The sequence below is a fragment of the Microcaecilia unicolor genome, chromosome 7 (assembly GCF_901765095.1).
Source record: "Microcaecilia unicolor chromosome 7, aMicUni1.1, whole genome shotgun sequence".
Classification (NCBI taxonomy): domain Eukaryota; kingdom Metazoa; phylum Chordata; class Amphibia; order Gymnophiona; family Siphonopidae; genus Microcaecilia; species Microcaecilia unicolor.
Window position 1 is genome coordinate 129,294,673 of NC_044037.1, and position 20,639 is coordinate 129,315,311.

General features: G+C 43.0%; 1 protein-coding gene across 1 annotated transcript in view; it reads left to right on the forward strand.

Moving 5' to 3' along the window:
* Positions 1-20,639, forward strand: part of COL6A1 (collagen type VI alpha 1 chain) — a 422,434-nt gene that overhangs the window by 324,836 nt on the left and 76,959 nt on the right. Inside the window, 2 exon segments of the mRNA XM_030210386.1 lie at positions 11,510-11,517; positions 19,591-19,597. Of these exon segments, the coding sequence (XP_030066246.1) occupies positions 11,510-11,517; positions 19,591-19,597 (15 nt within the window).

The window sequence follows — 20,639 nt, forward strand, 5'->3', positions numbered from 1 at the left end:
GGAAATTTAATTCTAACATTGGTTTGCCAATTTTTAAAGAATTTGCAACCATGGCATCATTTTCTGATTAATTAGTGTTAATACAGAATCATCATCAGAATCTATTCTAAATAGTATATATACTTTCTGGGACCTGTTCATCTTCTCCATCTGCACACCCAGACACATTCTGAGTTGAGGTGTTCCTAGAGTTTTTGCAAAAGATTGATCTCTAAGAAGTTTTAATGCCAGAATTAGAAAAATCTGGTCATCATCTGGAACGGACATCATTGTCTAGTCAACCAGAACATCAAGAAGATAGTCCCAGGTAAAAAGTCCAGTGAGGTGCTGTCCAGAACATTTTTAAAATGTGCCTGTAGTCCATCCCACAAGTCTCCAGGCAATTAAAGTAGAATGAAAGAAAGAAATCCTTGCTGTCCAAAAAAGTATAAACTGAGGCCAGGGATTCTCTTTTCTCCCCCTCTTATTCTTTTTTGAACAATAAGGAGAGAGAGATGATGGATTTTCTTTTATTACAGCTGTAATAGTTGGAAGAAGCGAGATAGCTGTAGGAACATATACTAATGATTTTGAGATAGACATTTTTTTAAATGTATGTAGCAGTGGTCATATGATGCTGTGAGCAGAGGAAGATGTGTGGTCTGTAGCTGCTCCGGTGCACCCTTAGAATCTACCTCTCTCTGTGCTACTGCTGACTATCGGTTTTGCTTCTGTATGCGTTTGACACATATATGGACAGTTTGTGGTGAAGGCAGGGGATGCAATGTCAAATAAAGGACAGAAACGTGATGCATCTAGGGTTAAGGCTGCAGAAGGCAAAATGGCGGATCACTTTCCAGCCACCCTCCCCCCCCCTCCCCCCCCCCCCCCCCACGATGTGGTGCCTACTCTTAAGGATGATATTAAGCTGAAGTAGTTCAAACACTGGACCCGTGCCTAGGACTGCTTTTGTAACAACTAACGTCGGTACAGCAGCTGCTCTCTAATGTCTGAAGATGTACTGGCAAATTGGGAGTCAGACTCTCTGATCCAGAGGACAGCATGCTGACATCCCAGCATGATCTTGAGGCACTTAATACGTTGGTCAAGGAGCATGCAGCAAAGCTAGATGATCTAGAAAATCATTCCAGGTGGGACAACTTGCGTTTCATAAGATTCTCTGAAACGCTGCCAGAGAATTGATTGCCAGAAATACTAGAAGAATGGCTGATTTCTCAGAATCATGTTTCGACTGGAGCGAGGCCTTATCAACTGGAGTGGGCACTCCACTTGGTCCGTCACACAGAGGAGGAAGTGTGACCATGGCCTATTATTGCCAAATTCTATTGCTATGCCCAGAAAATCGCATTGCTACACCACTACAAGCAGAACTGGGATGGCGCTAAATATGAAGACAATATTATACATATTTTTCAGAATTACTTGGCTGCACTCAAGGAGCACAGGCAGGGCCGTGCCTAGGGTCTCTGGCGCCCCCCTGCAGACTATTAGTTGGCGCCCCCCCCCCCCCCCCCCCGCAGACTATCAGTTGGCTGCGGTGGCGGTGCCCCCCCCCCCCCCCCCCCCCCGTGAAAATGATCGCTCACCACTTGCCACACTGACAGGAATTGTCAGCAATATTCTTAGAAACAGATTGCTATACATTGCAAAATAAGATAGCAGATGTAAATTCTCAAAGTGGACATATTCCAAACACTAAAATGAAAATAAAATGATTTTTTTCTACCTTTGTTGTCTGGTGACTTTCTTTTTCTGATCATGCTGGCTCAGTATCTGATTCTGCTCTATCTGTCCTCTTAACTCCGTTTCCAGGGCTTCCTTTCCATTTATTTCTTTCCTTTTCTCCTTTCTTCTTCATTTCTGGTCCTCAGCTTCTGCCTATTTTCTTCATCCATGTGCAGTTTTTCTCCTCTCTTCCTTTTCCCTCATTTCATCTCCTTCATCTTTCTTCCCTCCCCTCTATGTCCAGCAATTTCTCCTCTCTCCCTGAGCCCTGCCCTCCCAATCCATGCTCATCCATGCTCCTCTGTCCCCTGCCCCTCCATTAATCCTTTTCCAGCAATTCCCCTCTCTCCCTGAGCCCTGCCCTCCCAATCCATGCCCATCCATGCTCCTCTGTCCCCTGCCCCCTCCATTAATCCCTTTCCAGCAATTCCCCTCTCTCCCTGAGCCCTGCCCTCCCAATCTATGCCCATCCATGCTCCTCTGTCCCCTGCCCCCTCCATTCATCCCTATCCAGCAATTCCCCTCTCTCCCTGAGCCCTGCCCTCCCAATCCATGCCCCTCTGTCCCCTGCCCCCTCCAATTTCCCTCTCTCCCTTCCATGACCGCCCCCCCTCGCATCCATGCTCTCGTCTCTCCCCTGCCCTCCCGCTCCCATTGTTCAATTCAACTGCCCGCCCTCTTCTCTCCCCCCAACATCCCTTTTCTTTTTTTTTCTTTTTAAATTTACCTCCGTAGCGGTTCCGGCAGCGTCAGTGAAGGAGGCGGCGCTCCCGACGTCGCTAGCCTTCCCTTCACTGTGTTCCGCCTTCTTCTGACGTCATTTCCTTGATGTCAGAAGAAGGCGGAACACAGCGAAGGGAAGGCTAGCGACGTTGGGAGCGCCGCCTCCTTCACTGACGCTGCGCTGCCGGAACCGCTACGGAGGTACATTTAAAATGGGAAAAAAAAAGAAAAGGGATGTTGGGGGGAGGGCGAGCGAGGTGAGCATGGTGCAGCGGCGCCCCCCTGCCATGCTTACCTAGCTTACCGTGTTGGCACGGCCCTGAGCACAGGAAGGCGTTTACTCCTCTTTGCTTTGTGCTTTCATAACAGAAGCAGCACTTTATGCTTTTATATCCAGCACAGCTGAAGGTGTTCACAGAGGGCAGATGGAAAACATTTAATACTGTGCAGGAAGCACAAGATTGGCTGAACACTTCTGCTATTCCTTCAGGCACCTCCGAAGGGTGACTGTATGTGTGTGGTAAATGGATAGTAAGTGCTTGCTTTGCTGGATGATGTATGAGTTACACCTGCTAGGCTGGATCATAGAGGCCTGTTCCTGTGTTCTTAGAGTTTCTCTGAGTTGGGGACTGTTTTTTCTATTGTAGCATCCTGTTTTCTTGCTAGGTGGATGAAGGGTATGCCTTGATAGCATTCTAATGTGATATGTCTTTATTTCCCTGGACTTTGACCTTGGGACATGTGGAAAGTTTTGGATGTAGGGGAGTGAGGGCTTTATGTTTGGGGGAATGGAGAGTGGGGAGAGGCAGGGTAGGAGGTTTTGGGGAGATGCTTTATTACTCACGGGACACTGAGTTTACTTGTTATGTTACTTCTTGTTGTTTAGTTCCTACTTTGGTTTTATATGCTACATCATGCTTAATTTTGATAGATTGTACTTTTCTCTCTGCGAGGAGGTGGTAGCCCTGATGGAGCCCTAATTTGATGTGCTTAGATATAACCTTCAATTTCTCCCTTTTTTTACCATCATGGGTGATGGGTCTTTGAACATTCTTTCTTGGAATGTTTCTGAGATCTCCTTCCCTGTGAAGTGAAAATAAATTCTGTCTTTGCTGAAACATCATCATGCAGATATTGCCTGCTTCCAGGAAACTAAGATGACTGACACTGAACATCTTAAACTTAAAAAGGGCTGGGTGGGAGAGGTATATTTTTCCACTGCGGCCCACAAGTAAGGAGGAGTAGCAGTCCTTATTCGTAAAAATCTGCCTTGTGAGGTGAGAGAGCTTAATGGGGATCCCCTGGGGTGTTACCTGCTCTTACAAATTACATACCAGTGAACTAGATTTTTGCTATTATTGGTATATGCCCCTAATGTCTAGTATCATTCCTTTTTTGAGCTAGTGTGCTCGAAAGCTTTCTGCTCCCCTTATCATAGCGGGTGATCTTAATAGAGTTGTGGATTTTGAACTGGATTGCTCCTGAGGGAGAGGGGCCCCAGAAGAACATAATGAGGTGAAAGGGGTCCGCTTGTTATGATTCCTGCGATACTGCGGTAGTGAGCCCTTGTGCCTTGACAGAGCACGGTGGACTGGAGAGGAGCGCCGTACTCAGTCAGGCAGCCGGACAACCCCTAGCTTCACCTGGGGAGCGACCACTGTTCCCCGGGAGTTGAGCCCCCAGATGCAGGTGGCCACCAGGACTTCTGGATACGAGCGGGGATGCACAGCCACTGGCTGTGGCACGCAGCAAAGCTGAGAATAGCCAGGTCCAATCCAAGAGTCAGGGCAGGCATCAGAACAGAGAATAGTCAGGGCCAATCCAAGAGGCAGGGCAGGTAGCGGTACAGAGAATAGTCAGGGCAGGCAGCGGTACAGAGAATAGTCGGGTCTGGTCCAATAGTCAGGGCAGACAGCAAAGTAGACAGCAGAACGTACAATCACAAGTACCAAACCTCTATAACGATAGAAGCCGAAGCAAAGTACGAAGGAGACTGTGGCTCCTAAATAGTCCCCTCATCGGCAGTAACTCCAGTCAGCTGGAGAGAACGACCCTGGGTTGGTTGGCTGCTGGAGAGGGCTGGAGCAGCAGCGAGAGACGGCCAATCTCGCACAACCAGGTGAGGTGAAAGATCCGCGCCGGAGGGAAGTCCCACCTCCCGGATGCTGACAGTCCGCGTGGCTGGCCTCCAGGGCCGAACCAAAATGGCTGGCCACGCCATCGAAGCGAGCCTGACTGATGCTGATAGCCAACCTGACCGGCCACCCCAGCCGCTTCAGTATGGCTGGCCATCGAGACCAGACCGAATATGACCGATGCCACCATACGCATGGCCGGTCATCGAGACTGGGTCGAGCAGCCGATGCCGACAGCCCGCATGGCTGGCCACCGCTACTAAGAAAGTGCTCGAAGACGAACTGGCCGTGCAGGCCGTCCTACAGGTGAGGAACGTAACACCGCTATTTCTGTAATACTATGGTCTTGGTGAACCCATGGTGATTACTGCACCTAGGTGAAAGAGATTAGACACACCTTTCACAGGCACATGGCACATGGTCTCGTATAGATTATGTGCTAGAATTGTGGGCCTGGAGGAGTTTCCAGCACTGAGATAGATCCACAAGAGGTGTCTGATCACTCCTTTATCCGGATGCAGCTGGAATTGGGAGGATTCTCACAGTCTCAGGAAGGGTAGCAGTTTCCTTCTTACTTACAGAGAGATATTGGTTTCCAAAATTATTTGTCTAAGAAGTGGCAAGATTATTTCACTTTTAATGAACAGCAGTTGGGTACACCACAGCTATTTTGGGACACTGCTAAGGCTGTTCGTAGAGGAAACATTATCACTTTTGTTGGAGCCTGGAAGTATAGCTGAAGGCTTCGTGCGCCTTGAGAAAAAACTGGCGCTTGCAAAATGGGCCTGTATTTGGAAGCCTATGCAAGAGCTTGGAAGACTTTTTTAGCAGTGCAAACTGGTTTAAATTCCCTTATTCATGAGCGGGCTTGAAAGATGATGCTGTATTGGAAATACCAATATCATTGGTTTGGAAATTGCCCACGGAGATTATTGGCTCAGGTAACAAAGCAGTGCCAGGGGTCTAGATATGTTTCTTGTCTTAGTTCTATAGATGACCAAGTTTTCAGTAAGCCACAAGATACTGCCACCCAGTTTTATAAGCATTTTAAGTACTTTTATGCAGCCCTTATGAGCAGTGATTATTTGGAGGACTGTGGGTTGCCTGTGTTACTCATGAACAGCATAATTCTCTAAATGGTCCATTACAGGTGAAAGAGCTACAACAGGCCAAGCTTGCCTTTTACTGCACCTTGATAACTACCCCACTCTCCCAAGCTGGATAGCACTGGTTTTTAGCACTAATTGATTAAGTTGTTGTGGGGGAATCCAGCTGCCCTTAGTTGAGCCAATCAAATTTCATTTATAATTTTGTATTTACTGCAATTATATTAACAGTTTACAAGTATCCACTTGTGACAAACACAGAGAAATATTGTCCAAGAATTCTTAAAGAAAAAGGAAAAAAAATAATATAGTTAAAGCACAAAATATTTACCCTTCCTTACACCACAATAAATGAGGGGGAATGGTACAGTAGACAAGGATATCTAATAAAGAAAAAGTATACATTTGAAAAGGATTGGACCTAAAGTATCCCACAGATTTCAACTAACACCTACATCAGAAGATAATCCACCACCAGATGTCCTTTTCAGGTCAATGAAAGACTTAAGATGTTCCAGCTCAAAAAAACACATATTTTACTCCTAAATAATGAACAACACATTTACATGGATAAGCCAGCAGAAATGTTGCTCCCAATGCTCTAGTATTTATTTATTTTATTTATTGAATTTGTATCCCACATTTTCCCACCTATTTGCGGGCTCAGTGTGGCTTACAATACATTGTATTAATGGAAGTACAATTTGTATCCTCTCTTATTTCCAAAAAGTGCCTTCTCTTGTCCTGCATGTTCTTAATCACATCAGGATAAATCCACAGTTTCTGACCACAGAAAAGTTGCACTTAACCATTGTGACCCAAAGAAGCTTGGCATCTGATAAACATATGTACAGTACTGTTTATTATACGTACAGTATACAGTCTCCGATAACTGACGTTATACAGTCTCCGTTAACTGACGTTAGGTTTACTTGAAGTAATCAGTCATAGTCCTCTGTAAACTCTTGTGTCTGTGAGTTCCATAGACTACATCTACCAGATGGTAAAAACTGTCATAGCACTGTTCATCCAGTGGCCTCCACATAGGCCTGCATGGTGTTGAGACTCTCCAGCGCTCTTGCAAAAGTGACAGGAGGTTGTTGAATTTCGTCAGCATGTGCCTCGCTGCTCATTTCATCTGTTTCATCATCAGCCGGTGCCTGCATGTAGGCGCATATCTCGACATCAGTGCTGTCGTCAGCTGTTTGTAGATCGTAATCAACAGCTACGTAGTAATGAAACTCCTCTTCAGTAACACTGGCTGGGATGTCAATAGCCTGTTCATCTGACGCGTTTGCAACAGCTGCATCTATTTTGTGCCTCTCCACATCCTTAACAAAGCTTGCCCACTTGTAGCAGTTCAGAATGGTTCCCTGTGTAACATGATTCCAGGCCTCTTTCTACATATGTAGGAAATCCAACAGTGATAGATTACGAGCCAGTTCAACAGCATGTTTATCCTTGCCAGTCTGGTCATCCATAACGCACATCAGATGATGTAGCACAAGAGCCCGATAATGTTGTTTGAAATTGGCTATTATGTCCTGATCTATAGGTTAGATCAGAGAGGTAGTGTTTGGTGGCAGGAAGACCACCTTGACGTTAGACAGCCTGACATCATCACTGTGTGCAGCACAATTATCACAAAGCAACAAACCTTGCATCCAAACCAAAGTTTCAGTGTGCTTGTCTGACATTGCTGTCTGGATGTCTCAACACCACCTGAAATTAAACATGACCAAAACCGAGCTTCTCATTTTCCCCCCCAAACCCACCTCCCCACTCCCCCCGTTTTCTATTTCTGTTGATGGCTCTCTCATGCTCCCTGTCTCCTCAGCTCGAAACCTTGGGGTCATCTTTGACTCTTCTCTCTCCTTCTCTGCTCATATCCAGCAGATCGCCAAGACCTGTCGTTTCTTTCTTTACAACATCCGTAAAATCCGCCCCTTTCTTTCCGAGCACTCTACCAAAACCCTCATCCACACCCTTGTCACCTCTCGTTTAGACTACTGCAATCTGCTTCTTGCTGGCCTCCCACTTAGTCACCTCTCCCCTCTCCAATCGGTTCAAAACTCTGCTGCCCGTCTTGTCTTCCACCAGGGTCACTTTACTCATACTACCCCTCTCCTCAAGTCGCTTCACTGGCTCCCTATCCATTTTTGCATCCTGTTCAAACTTCTTCTACTAACCTATAAATGTAATCACTCTGCTGCTCCCCAGTATCTCTCCACACTCGTCCTTCCCTACACCCCTTCCCATGCACTCCGCTCCATGGATAAATCCTTCTTATCTGTTCCCTTCTCCACTACTGCCAACTCCAGACTTCGCGCATTCTGTCTCGCTGCACCCTAGGCCTGGAATAAACTTCCTGAGCCCCTACGTCTTGCCCCATCCTTGGCCACCTTTAAATCTAGACTGAAAGCCTACCTCTTTAACATTGCTTTTGACTCGTAACCACTTGTAACCACTCGCCTCCACCTACTCTCCTCTCCTCCTTGTACACATTAATTGATTTGATTTGCTTACTTTATTTTTTGTCTATTAGATTGTAAGCTCTTTGAGCAGGGACTGTCTTTCTTTTATGTTTGTGCAGCGCTGCGTACGCCTTGTAGCGCTATAGAAATGCTAAATAGTAGTAGTAGTAGTAGTAGTAAAATCTGACGCTTTTGTGTCCGCATTCTAGTGTCTAACTTCTTTAGCCACTGCTTCCAAATTTCCCCAGTCATCCATGAATTTGCATTAGCATCGTATGACACAGGAAGTCGCTTAACATTCTAGAAGCAACGTCCGTACCTATCAGACTCTCCCCTCTTAACACATACGTCTCCCAGGGATTTCTACTCCCTAAGTGCATCACTTTGCATTTCTTCGCATTGAATTTTAATTGCCAAACCTTAGACCTAGCTTCCTCAGATCTTTTTTCATGTTTTCCACTCCCTCCCGGGTGTCCACTCTGTTACAGATCTTAGTATCATCTGCAAATAGGCAAACTTTACCTTCTAACCCTTCGGCAGTGTCACTCACAAATATATTGAACAGAATCGGCCCCAGCACCGATCCTTCAGCCACTCCACTACTCACCTTTCCCTCATCCGAGTGAATTCCATTAACCACCGACTTCTGGTGTCTGTCCGTCAACCAGTTCCTAATCCAGTTCACCACTTCGGGTCCTATCTTCAGCCCGTCCAGTTTATTTAAGAGCCTCCTGTGGGGAATCTTGTCAAAAGCTTTGCTGAAATCTAAGTCGATTATGTCTATAGCTCGTCCCTGATTCAATTCTCCAGTCACCCAATCAAAGAACTCAATGAGATTCGTTTGGCACGATTTCCCTTTGAAAGCGGGACTTGGGTGTTCCTAAGACTTGGACATCTTTGAGCCATAATGGAAAAAAGCAGAGACGTCCAAGACGAAAACTTGGACGTTTTCACCTGGACCTGTTTTCATTACGAATAAAGCACAAAAAGGTGCCAGAAATGACCAGATGACCACCGGAGGGAATCAGGGATGACCTCCCCTTACTCCCCCAGTGATCACTAACCCCCTCCCACCTTCAAAAAACATCATTAAAAATATTACTTGCCAGTCTCAGATGTCATAATCAGGTCCATGACAGTGCATGCAGGTCCCTGGGGCAGTTTTAGTGGGTACAGTGCACTTCAGACAGGTGGACACAGGCCTATACCCCCCCCACCTGTTACATTTGTGGAGGAAACAGCGAGCCCTCCAAAACCCACATTTATCTACGCTGATGACTTTACATTATACATCCTCTACAAACATGATCTGGCGGAAATCACCAACGAAACCAAGCTAAGCTTAAACATCATGAACTCATGGGCAATTGCATTCCAACTAAAAATACAGAAAAAACACACTGTCTCATCATCTCATCTCATCCTAATACAATACATACAAACCCACAAACATTAACACCCCAGGATACACCCTCCCTATCTCAGATAGCCTGAAAATTCTCGGAGTAACAATCGACAATAACCTATCACTAGAGACCCAAGCGAAATCTACCATAAAGAAAATGTTTTTCTCAATGTGGAAACTCAAATGCGTGAAACCATTCTTCCCGAGGGAAATATTTCGTAACATGGTACAGTCAATGGTACTAAGCCACGCAGATTACTGTAATGGAATCTATGCGGGATGTAAGGATCAAATCATAAAGAAACTTCAGACCGCCCAAAACACAGCAGCCAGGCTTGTATTTGGAAAAATACGTTTTGACAGCGCCAAACCACTCCGAGAAAAATTGCATTGGCTACCAATCAAAGAATGTATCACTTTCAAAATCTGCATGACTGTTCATAAAATTATTTACGGCGAGGCACTGGGATACGTGACAGACCTTATCGACCTGCCAACCAGAAACACCACAAAATCTGCACGATCATACCTAAACCTGCACTACCCAAGCAGCAAAGAACTGAAATACAAATCCACCTATGCATCCAGCTTTTCCTACCTAAGCGCACAACTATGGAACACATTGCCAAAAGCAGTAAAAACTACACTCGACCACCTAAATTTTCGGAAAGCACTAAAGACAGACCTGTTCAGAAGAGCATACCCCACCGACCCAACATAAAAATACCTGGACACTTGCAACACAATGTAACCAAAGACCGTAAAGGACATTATCTGACTCTCTTCTTCCCCCTTTCCCTCCCTAAGTTCCCCCCAATTGTACCTACCATACATGTACCTCATTCTACCACAATATCACTTTGTATTCATTTATACCATGTATTTGTTCAGACCGAAATCGACTAATGCCGTTAACGGTTATATGTAAGCCACATTGAGCCTGCAAAAAGGTGGGAAAATGTTGGATACAAATGTAACAAATAATAATAATAGGTGCCCCCTTCACCCATAAGGACCATGGTAGTGGTGTACAGTTGGGGGTAGTGAGTTTTGGGGAGATTTGGGGGGCTCAGCATGCAAGCTAAGGGAGCTGTGTATCTGGGAGCATTTTATGAAGTCCACTGCAATGCCCCCTAGGGTGTCCGATTGCTGTCCTGGCATGTCAGGGGGACAAGTGTACTACAAATGCTGGCTCCTCCCATGTCCAAATGGCTTGCATTTGGACATTTTAGACTTGGAATCTTTGATTTTGAAAATCAAAGACGTCCGAATCCAAGGACGTACTTGGTATTTTCAAAACGAAAGATGGATGTCCATCTTTTTTCGAAAATGACCTTTTCCCCGCCTCCGAATTTGGACGTTTTACAAAGACGTTCAAATTCAAACTTAGACGTTTCTTTTGAAAATGCCCCTCCATGTATCTCAAACTTAGACCCACCTACAAATTGAGATCCGCTATCGCCTCACACATGGCGGAGGGACATGGTGGAATATAGGTTCCCAGATGAGACAATGATATGTAGCAGCTCCTGCCGCCGGCTTTACAGCAGAGTCCACTCCAGGCTTTTCCTGTAGTCATTGAGTGGAGTAGTGGTCAAGCGTTTGCTGTAACAGGGATGAAGTTCTGGCTGGCGATGGTAAGGCTTTAACAATTCCTTTCCTTTATTTATGAGGCATCTCGCACTGAGGAAATCAATTATTATGCAGGCAAAAGAGACCACGTGCAGCACCCAACCTTGAGGTTGCCATCATTGCCACTCCCCTGAGCTAGTCAAATTTCAACCACCTAATTTCATGCAAATTTCTACCTGAAACCCTACCCAGCTAGGTTCAGCAAATTTCCTAAAGATGCTGTAAAGTGCTGAAAGTAACAAGTAAATATATAAAACCCGCAGTCAACTTGTGTTTATAAATCTGCTTGTGCTGTTTAAATTGTCCAAGTATGCTCAGTTCTATTATCTGTAGAACCAGCGGCACTGCATATATGTAGGCAGCACTTTCACTACCACTACACTGAATAGTGGTGATGATCAGCTGCTGTCCGTACACCTGGGCAGTTTAAGTTAGAGCATGCTTTTGAGGCATATTTTCAAAGCACTTAGCCTTCCAAAGTTCCATAGGTTTCTATGGAACTTTGGAAGGCTAAGTGCTTTGAAAATATGCCTCTTTGTGTCCTATCTTAAACCAATTAACTATATGCATAGCAGCTGAGTATCAAATAGTGCTGAAGCAGTCAGTAACATTTTCAGTAGCACTAACCAAATAGTGCTGCTGACAATTCAAAGATAGAACATTTACCCTTTTACGGGGCGATTCTCCCCAAGGGCCCTGATTGGTGCATATAAAGGAAAATAGATGCCCACTGATATAACCAGGTATGTACATATGTATACACGTAACAAAGAGCTGGTGTAAGTATATGTGCCTATATTCCAGAGATATGCATGTGACGTGGAGGGGCGTTTTCGATATGACGTCTAAGTCCGACTTTGGACGTTTTACAAAAAACATCCAAAATCAGAATAGGAAAGGTAATTTTCAAAAAAGAAAAACTTCTTTTTTTTTTTTTTTTTTGAAAATACTGTTTTGAACAAGGTTTTGTGATTTGGACATTTTGTTTTTTGGTCCATTAAAAAAAAAAAAGTCCAAGTGCAAAACGCACAAAATCAAGCCATTGGGATGTAGGAGGAACCAGCATTTTTAGTAGACTGGTCCCCCAGACATCCCAGGAAAGCAATAGGGTGCCCTAGGGGGCACTACAGTAGACTTCATAAAATGCTCCCAGGTACACATCTCACCATTACTCCCTTATCTTGTCTGCTAAGCCCCCCAACTCCCCCCCCCTAAAAAAAAAACCCACTACCCCCAACTGCACACCACTACCATAGCCCTTACGGGTGAAGGGGGAACATATATGTGAGTACAGTGGGTTTCTGGTGAGTTTTGGAGGGCTCACAGTTTCCTCCACAAGTAGGGGGAGGTATGGGCCTGGGTCTACCTGTCTGCAGTGCACTAGACTACTCCAGGGACCTGCATACTGTTCTAATGGACCTATGACATCTGAGGCTGGCAAGTAATGGTTTTAATCACATTTTTTGGGGGGTAGGGGGGTTAGTGACCACTGGGGGAGTAAGGGGAGGTCACCCCTGATTTCCTCCAGGGGTCATCTGGTCATTTAGGGCACCTTTATGTGCCTTATTCCTTATAAAAACAGGTCTAGTTCTAAACATCTTAGTTTTAGTCCTGGACGGTTTTGTTTTGTTCCATTATGGCTGAAAAATGTCCAGATCCTGCTCTTAACATGCCCCTGAAACGCACCCTTGAGATTTGAACACACTTCTGATGGACTTCATAGAAAACATCTAAAAATTGGTTTTGAAAATACCAATTTGGATGTTTTTGTGAGAAAAATGTCCAAATGCAGATTTATGGATGTTTTCTCTTTTGAAAATGAACTCCATAGTATTCTATAATTTATGCTTGTAAGTTTGTGCCCTGCTCACAGTCCGCCCAGACTCTGCCCATGTGTACACCCACCTGTAAATAATGGACTATCAGAGATATGCACATAAATGCATAAAGTCACAGTGAAGAGCACAGGCACAATTGATCGTCTGAAAGAGAGGTGGGGTCTCCGGAAGAAGCCTATGCAAAACGGGTCCCCTTCGGGACCTCTACCTAAGACTTGAAAGAGTTTTGCAGAACAAAGATGATTAGACAATCATCTGACGTTTTGTAAGAGCCGTGCTATTTAAGCTTAGTAATAATTTTACTTTATTTAATTGTTGGTATAAATTTATTGTGAATTAAAAGTTCAAACTTTTTGTCTACTTAGCAACTGTGAATAGGAGGTTTTTCAGACCAATGATGACTTGTTTGACTACTCACACATATAGGAAGCTATAAGCTCCAAGTTTGTGGATTGAGGTCTTAACGAGGTCTTTTCCTCCTAATTTTTTAGAAATAAGCAATTTAGAGAAAAAAGAGATTTGGCTGTATTTCCGACGAATATACCATACTGTATGTCTATAGAGGTACTCTAGATAAATGTTAGTGCCTACTTTATAGAATTACCATCATAGAGGGTGTATAGCGCGTGTCTTACAAGTAGGTGTACACATAGGTAGAGCCTGGGCAAGGTGTAAAGTTACATATGTAACTTATAGAACACCATAAGTTATGCATGTATCTCCAGCACTTCAGCACATACACTTTACACCAGCTTTATAGCTGGCATATGTGCTCAGCCAAACTTATAGGTGTATATTTTCAGGGTTGCGTTTGCATTTCATGAATAAATGTAGGCACTTGTATTCCTTGTAGAATAGGCTCTTACCAGGTGTCCTCAGATGTCCAGTAATAGAATTACCCTGAAAGTGGCCATGGCTGTATGGATGTGTCTTTGAATATCCAACCATAACTATTTATCTTGGTTACTCAGCAGCTGTTTGATTAGAGTTGGTTACTCAGGAGCTGTTTCATTAGAGTTGTCAGAAAAATACTTTTCTGCAGTGTTTGAAAACTTGGTGTATTGAAATAATGTAGAAAGTAAATATTTCTATTTTCTTTTTTATTCTAGCTTGCTGTGGTAAGTACAATTTGCCAATACGTAGTTGCTGTTTAATAGTATATTTGATTAAAATGTTTTTCCTTTGAGGAAAGTCACTGGGCCTGATATTCAGGGCGATTTATGCGGGCTGAAGAGTCTCCTGCCTGCTTAAATCACGGTGAGCCACCCAACTGCCAAAATTTAGTGGCACTAAACTGGGCAGTGCCGAGCCAGTGTTTATGCAGGTACTGGATCTGCATAGCTAACCCAGCCAAGTTAGGACAGCTCAAAAGCTGTCCTAACTTGGCCAGGTTAAGTATGCCGGCACCTACATAACTTTGTGTTGGTCTTTTAAGCCCTCTGATCCCCCTCAAGAAAGACCCCTTCCTTGCTTCCCCCTCCCCCAATCTGCATGTGACACAACCCCGTTCCCACCCCCAGAACTGCCCCTCAACCCCCCCCCACCCCTGACCAGATAGGCCCCCTGATATCCCTGGTAGTCCAAGTCAGGTCACTGGCACTGAATATCTGGGGCTAATCTAGCTGATGGCAGTCAGTGTTTAAAAAAAACACTGACCACTGCCGGCTGAATATCAGCTGGACTGTAAATATAGTTCATGTGTGAAGATGCTATGATTTCCAGCTAAATCTGAAACCTATCAAGATCACTAATTTTGACATCAGGGTAATAGGCATATTTTGACTGTTTAAAATGGAGGGAGGGGAAGGAATAGGAAGGTCTAATTGGCTGGTGGAAGTATATAAACTTTCTTTTCATCAACACCACCTAGCACATTCCCCTCCCCCTGACCCCAGTACTCTCCCCTTCCTCCTCCTGCTCCCCAACCTCAGGTTTTTACTCATTCTCTCATTCCCTCAGGTCTCCCATCCAGTTCCTTTCTTCTCCCACCCTTCACCTGTACCATTCTCCTCTTATTTATCTCTCTCCTTCCACCACCTACCTTGCAGTAAATCACCCTCTCTTTCTTCCCTTCCCTTGCACCCTCATCATCTCTCTCCTTTCTCTCTGCATCCGTACCTCTTATCCTGCAACATCTCCCCTCTTCTAATATTGCTACTACCAGGTGTATGTAAAACTGTACACACATAAGTCAGTCAGAGCTTACAGTCTAGTGAAGAGAAACATACAACAAATAACAGAGTGCATGAGAAGAAATTAATTATAGAGAAGTGGTAAAGATGTAAACAATCTCAAAAAGGTGAGTTTTTAGTCAGGATTTGAATATTTCCAGAGAAGGGGCACAATACGCTAACTCAGGAAATCTGTTCCAGAAAAACAGCACAATGAGTGAAAGAGCAAAGTTGAGAGCTAACAATGGAGGAGAGTTGCTTGCTAATGAATGGAGTTCAAGAGAAAGGGTGTATAGGAAGAGGGGGAATAATGAGCAGCTACAGAATGAATTCTGTTGTAGGTGAGAAATAGAAGTCTGAATTGTATATGGAAGCAGAGGGGGCCCAATGTGATGATCTGAGGAGAGGGGTTTAATGGTCATAGTAATATTAATGTCATGCAGCAGAATTTTGATTGAATTGCAGTGGAGAAAGATAGTTCTGCAGGAGACACATGAAGAGTAGGGTGTAGTAGTCTCAAGCAGAAAACAGTGAGAGAGTGGTGAGTATTTAGTTATCATGCTTAGATTGGAAGGGACAGATTTTACTAATACTGAAAAGTAAGGAACAACATGTTTTAGCAGTCTTTTAGATGTGTGTACATAAAGAAAGACTTCAAAAATAACCCTAAGGGTGTGAGTCAAGGGAATTGGAAGGATGAGAATACTATCACAGAGAAAGAAGGAAGAAGGGAAATGAGTTTGGGGGAAAAGATGAGTTTGTGAAGCAGTGAGGGACATAGTGGGGATGTCTCTAGAGATATTCCCTGGGGGAAGTTGCTGTTCAGCCATCTTTTTTTCAGCAGGTGGTGTTAACCCTGCTGGACAGAGGCTGAACTGCAGAGTTACTATGGCAGGATTAGTGCATTATGGGAGAGAAAGACTGACTGACAGGAAGGAGTGGCTTCACAGTAGACTGGAAGCTTAAAGCCCTGAGCCAGAGCAGAACAGAGGGAGGCCCAGGAGAGAAAGAGTAGAAGCCTCAGTGTATGCTCTGACTGGAGACATCCACATGCTGCGATCATGCTGAAGTAAGCCCTTGTTACAAACTGATCAAACTTTGTGAGTTTGATGGAGGTTTGGCTGGATCAAGACTTGAAAAGTCAAAGAAAACTGAAAGGCAGTGTGTGAGCTGTGGCAACCCTGCAGCTGTGGACTGTGCTTGAGCTGCCGCCAGAGGCTGGCTTACTGCTGTTTCCTGAACCACCGGGGTTTTCCCCATTCTATATCTCGGGCTCTGTGATGCAACATGCCCAAGAGTACATGACAATAAATACTGATACCTGTATGTTTGAACCGCAGGGGTTTATTCTCTTTTTTTTTTTTAAATTTTTTATTTATAACCATTTAAATCTTTACAAGCGATAAAACAACTTGCTGGAAATACAGAGAAAGTAATACGTAGGAATTATTTCAGTCAGGTAATTCTATTCTCTTCCTTAGACCACTAAATAGGGAGAGTGAAACAAGATAAGGAGATCAATTAAACAGTAAACAGAAAAAAAAACGTGGTATTAACCTGATTATCCCCAGATATTACTCGTCTAATTCATTATTCCACATTGATCATCTGGTTGGCTTCTTCAAGGCCAATACGGTGTATAGTCAAATCATTTCATTGAAAACATACTTATTTTCCAATATTAGTTAGAAATAATACATCTGATTACATCCTTTCTCTTTTAAAAACTAGAAATTATTTAACAATTCATATACTTAAGTCTCTAATTCAAATCCCACTGATTAAAGTAATCCCAGTTTTCACAGGCTTCACTCCTTTTAAAGTAATAATTTGAGGAAATATTTCTGAGGAAAACTTTAGGAGTCATACCCGGAACTCTGGGAAAAACAATAATCTCGATATTAATCATCTATAATAATATTCATTTTATTATTCAAAATTTCTGGTCTATTATCATTTTCAAAATCATAACCACTTCTTGCTCATGTAGAATCATTTGTTATATCAATTTTTTACTCTCAAAGGGTTCAGTTGAAATTGTCCATGTAACTCTCTAATAAAATTATAACTACAAAATTATTTACTGCCACCTTTAGGTCCCGAAGCGCCTTCCAGATGGTATTCAATGTAACCTCCTTGGGAGCCAAAAACTCCAAGTTGGTTTCTCATAGGTGTTTAGGAGTGGTTCCGCCGATTCGGGTTCTGCTGTAAACGTCCTCCGTTTCAGCATATACCTCTAACTCACTCCTCCACTAAGTTTATTCTCAGTACTACTACTCAGCTCTGTGAATCAACAGGCTGAGGAGTTTCAGTTCTTGTGAATAAATATTCATTTTTTGTATTTTACCCTTTTTGTTCATCTGTATTATTTCCTCTGGCCACACCTAACCCCCACTCGGGGTTTCACAGAGTTCTATCAAGGACGTGTTAATTTTAAGATGACAGTGCAATATGTAGCTGGCAGTGGGGCTCATTTTCAAAAGAGAAAAACGTTTAAAAAGTGGCATAAAGCAGCATTTGGATATTGTCCTAGTGTTAATAGTGGGCTCCCCTTATCACTCTAGGATTATCACTGTCTTTTCACTCTCACTCCAGTGTCCCAAATATCCACTACTTAGTACTGTGGAGTGCTGAAAGACCAGTGGTGTTTAGTATTTTTACACCTCTCTGAACTATCGTATATAATATAACGGCTTTAGAGAGAGAAAATACAAGGCCACACATATGAGAAAGTGAAGTTAGAGATTTTATTACTCACCAAGAGAAAGTTACAATTACAAATTTTAACCTCTCATGGGGGGGGGGGGGGGGGGGGGGTCACAGAGCCGCAACACAACCGTGATGCTTGCATCTGAGACTCCAAAGAATATATAAGCAATCAAATACTTTTATTATTATCCGAGTATATGTACAATTAATTGCTTATGAGAGTACAGTACCACAGCTACACATAGATGTTCTTCTGGGTCTGAGTCTCTAAAGAAGTAGGAAGTACATACATTTTTATAGGTCTTCTCAGGCTACAGGTAACACAACAACAATCATGCCCCATTGGACACACGACAACACCGTGGCCAACACTGATTGGCTATGGTAATGAGTTGGTTAGTTTTTCTTGGAAACGCTAATAATATAATGGACTAGCAGGAGTTATCTTGTTCTGTCAGCTGCAGAACATCTGTGACCACCATGTTGCTAAACCATGTTACTGTTTTTCCACCTACGCCCGTTCCTCATTCTGCTGCATGAGAGTGTCACAACAGATCATGAGTTCTGCAGTCACACTGGAGTTCAGGTTAGAGTCATGGGCCTGTAAGCTTTTCTTTCATTTTTAGATCCTGAACCAAAGTCAGGCCTTGAATCAAAGCTCTTAGCTATGATGATAATATACATCTCCCCCCTTGAAGGTCTTTGAAAGTAAGACCTTCACTAAATATGGGAATGGCTAGTGCTCCTTGCAATTGACATAGTCCTGCACCTAGGTGTTTGCTTTCACCTCAAAATCAAATCTTGAGTTAGGTCTTTATTATCATAAGCTCAAAAAGGACATGGTTAGTGCTCTGATTGTAGGCTGTCTTAGGTTGCAGGCATCCTAGAATCCCTAAGCAGGTTGGGAGTTCTGGGCCTTACTTACCCGTTATGGCCACACAATTTTATGAGCACTAAGAGGCGGATAGTAAGTATGAGAGACACTAGTAAGGGGAATTTGTGTGCTTGAAATTGCTAATGGAATAACCAAAAGATAGGCCGAAGGCAGCAGTTAGGGTTCCATCACAGAGCAAAATGGTAGCAACATTTTCTATGGGTAATTCCCATGTATCTTTATAATTATAAAACTCCAAAGGAAAAAAATGGGGTTTGCTAATACCTGTCCCTACCAAACAATTTGTAAACTTTGACTGTGAGGCGGGAGGCATGCTAGCTTCTTTGGACAAATTTGAAAACAGTAAAGCAAGGGATTTCCAAGATTTGTCATTATTGTTATCACTCTGGAGTAACTTTAGCATGCCTATGGTACCATCATAATCAGTGTCAAAGTCTAAGGGAAACGGAGCCACAGTAGGCTCTGTTCATACAGCGTTAATCTGTTTCTAATTCTGTGGGAAAGGAAGAATATTCTAAACAGAAAATAGTAAAATACCAAAAAGGAAAATAAGCAGGAAGACAAGTCCTAAAGCTATGAGTGACCAGTCAAAAATCTGAAGGGAATTGTTGGTCCGTGTAACTGATTCCTGTGTCATGTAAGGAAATCAAAACTTAAACAACAGTATGTTGAATTTAAGTCTTAGTTAAACGTAGCTTGAGCAGACTCATAAGAAACAAAATAAAAGCAAGTATGAAAGTTGAAACAATGAAAAGTCCTACAAGGGTTAACTTTAAGTGCTGTGGTGTCAACCACTCCCGGGGAAGTGACGGGGTAGTTTCCTGTTTTTGCTGTGCTTGGTCTGAGTCTCCTTCAGGTATGGCTGGTGTGAGCATCGGGATGCCTGGAAGATACAATGTTACTTATAAAATAAAAAAGGTAAGTTTAAGTTCTTATCAAAAATGTATGCAGGTGTAAGGGTAATTAGGTGTAGAATTAATGCTCAAAAAGGTTGAACTTGTTTAAATGCTTAGATAGAGATTATGTGGAAAGGAGAAAAGAGGAAGTTGAATAGAAAAAGGTTGAAATATTAAGAAAGTATTCTATATTTGTGCAAAACAACTTATGCAAAATTAACTCAAAACTAAAAGCTCATGTATAACAATCAGAATTCTATATTTCCTAGCAGAAGATGTGTTTGAATGCTTAATTGTTTGCTGTAAAGTACTTAGAAAAAAGAGGAAGTTGTTATATTCAATGCGTATGTGGAACAGACCTTATACTAACCTAACTTATCCTAAAATGTCTCTAAAATAAACAGAATAAATGCAATGCTTTTATAAAACAGGGTAAGAATCATTAAACTATTGTTTGCTTCTAGCATAAACCAACTAAATGCAAATATGTTGCAAGACAGGATAAAAAGTATTATGCTGTCAGTAGTGATCATAAGTTCATGATTCCTTTAAGCAGACCTGAAATAAAACTTGTCAAGCAAGATTCAAATTAATGCTGTAATGAAATGAAGCAAAAAAAGTCCAAACAGTCTTAATGTATATTTATAGAAAGTATAATTAATGCTGAAGTTATCTGTTTCCTGCCTCTGTGGTGTCAGGGACACTTCCAGATTCAGGCGTATCTCCAGTGCTAGCTGTGTTAGAAGCACTTATACTTCCTCATTTTGATACTCCAGCTTCAGTAATGTAAAAAGTCTTTTTAACTGTGTCTGAATTTAATTCTGTAGCATGTAACAGTTAGATTAATTGCCCTCTGGCCAACGTGCATTAAGTCTGTCAAGTGGACTTAAAGCAGTACTCAAGTACTCTCGTAAAGTTAAAGTCACAGCT